Genomic DNA, 2,430 nt, shown 5'->3' on the forward strand with positions numbered 1-2,430 from the left:
AACCTACTTACCTCCTTCCCATTCCTCCCCAGACAAACACCTCTACCTCTGTCCATTCCTCCCCAGCAAACCCTCTACCTCCTGTCCCATTCCTCCCCAGACAACACCTCTACCTCCTGTCACCATTCCTCCCAGACAACACCTCTACCTCCTGTCCCATTCCTCCCCAGAAAACACCTCTCACCTCCTGTCCCATTCCTCCCCACACACAACCTCTACCTCCTGTCCCATTCCTCCCCAGACAAACACCTCTACCTCCTGTCCCATTCCTCCCCAGACAACACCTCTACCTCCTTTCCCATTCCTCCCAGACAACACCTCTACCTCCTGTCCCATTCCTCCCAGAAACACCTCTACCTCCTGTTCCCATTCCTCCCCAGACAACACCTCTACCTCCTGTCCCCATTCCTTCCCAGACAACACCTCTACCTCCTGTCCCATTCCTCCCCAGACAACACCTCTACCTTCTGTACCATTCCTCCCCGAGACAACACCTCTACCTCCTGTCCCATTCCTCCCCAGACAACACCTCTACCTCCTGTACCATTCCTCCCCAGACAACACCTCTACCTACTGTACCATTCCTCCCCAGACAACACCTCTACCTCCCCACCTCTTGCCTGCTCCTCTCCCATATCTACCTAACCTCCTCACCTCCTGTCTCAAGGAACAAGGCATGAGTTATGTTTTCATCAATAGTGCTCCAGGTGAGACATGGTATTGACAAGTCACCATCAGAAGTAAACAGAAAGAAATAGAACATCTCTGGAGAGACAGAACTCACATTCTTGTTTGAAGGTGAAGTATTCTGTCAAATGTCTACATTCGTGGTTTCCTCGCAGTAGAAATAGCGTCTTTGGGTAGAGGATTTTCAACGACCAAAGATACAAAACACACTGTCAAGAGAGTAGATAAAGAGGGTTATTAGCTCAGTTTATATACACACAAATACACACCATGATAAAATACACAGTTTGGGGGCCTGCACCAGGCTGCAGCTTGACAATAACAAAGTCAACGTTATATAACATGACATGGGAATGATAAAATCATTCTGCATCACGATCAATGACTGCCCTAAGCTAAAATCAGAATGATAAAATCAGACTGTATCACGATCAATGACTGCCCTAAGCTAAAATCAGAATGATAAAATCAGACTGTATCACGATCAATGACTGCCCTAAGCTCAAATCAGAATGATAAAACAGACTGTATCACGATCAATGACTGCCCTAAGCTCAAATCAGAAAAAGTCTAAAATGGACCTTTATTTGAACTCTAATTGTCCTCCATTTAATCATAGATGATTATGGATAATCTCAGATGAGGGACCCCAGTCATTGATTTGGTGACAGCTGATAAAGATAGTATGATTATCATGAGAATTGGTGGAGCCAGTCTGTTTAAGGATAATCAACCCCTCATGCCAACGGGAAAGCCCTCCTTTATGCAAATGCAGCGTGTCAGCATCGATTGCATTGTGACTGGATGATTCGTCCTTCCTCCTCACGGTTTTTCCAGGGCTTCAGTGCACTATAACTCCTCGTCACGCAGAGCGTGGAAGCAGCACGGTGCAGGGAGGGGCACAGGGAGGGATCACATCTCAGTGGAAACAGCAGAATGCCTTCAATTTAAAGGAGAGCTTCTGATGGCTCCTCATAGGAAAGTCACAACCAAACAGGTAGAGAGATAATATTGGGGATTGGTAACCTTGGGCAGAAATGATCATAACCAGGTCTGGAGCAGAGGAGGGTGGTGGGAGGAGCTATAGAAGGACGGGGCTCCTTGTAATGGCTGTAATGGAATCAACGAAATGGTATAAAACATATAGAAACCACGTTTGACTCCGTTCCATTAATTCCATTCCAGCCATTACAATGAGCCCATCCTCCTATAGCTTCTCCCACCAGCCTCCACTGGTCTGGCGTGTGGATATGGTATATCTCTCTCTGTGCATTGGATTCAATTGAGGTGTTGAATTAAACACTGGTATACGTACAGACAAAGATACTAATAGTTTATGAGGATTAAGGGAGAAGGATGTTCGGTGGGTGTCTCTTACCTCGATACTGAAGTATCCCCGGTCCACATAGTCTCCCAAGAAGAGGTACCGCGTCGTAGCCGGCGAGCCACCCACCTCAAACAGCTTCATAAGGTCAAAAAACTGCCCATGGATGTCCCCACACACTGGAAAACATCAATTCCCACACCATGAGAACACATTAACACATTATCACTGGGTCTGTTAGCACTACTACATACTATACATAACAGAGGGGATTTTATAGAAGATAAAGGATACAAGGGTGTGTGTGTGTGCTTGGATGCCTGTCTGTGTGTGTGGTACAGAGAAAAAAAGAGAGTGTGTGATGCATGCTTTCCCTGTGTAAGTTAGACAGTAGAAGATCTGTGCTGCTTCTCGGCTCA

General features: G+C 46.4%; 1 protein-coding gene across 1 annotated transcript in view; it reads right to left on the minus strand.

Moving 5' to 3' along the window:
* The window catches only part of LOC111964297 (protein phosphatase 3 catalytic subunit alpha-like), a 58,356-nt gene that overhangs the window by 23,774 nt on the left and 32,152 nt on the right, over positions 1-2,430 (minus strand). Inside the window, 2 exon segments of the mRNA XM_023988136.3 lie at positions 785-896; positions 2,066-2,190. Coding sequence (XP_023843904.1) covers positions 785-896; positions 2,066-2,190 — 237 coding nt within the window.

This window comes from Salvelinus sp. IW2-2015, linkage group LG5 (assembly GCF_002910315.2).
Source record: "Salvelinus sp. IW2-2015 linkage group LG5, ASM291031v2, whole genome shotgun sequence".
Classification (NCBI taxonomy): Eukaryota; Metazoa; Chordata; class Actinopteri; order Salmoniformes; family Salmonidae; genus Salvelinus; species Salvelinus sp. IW2-2015.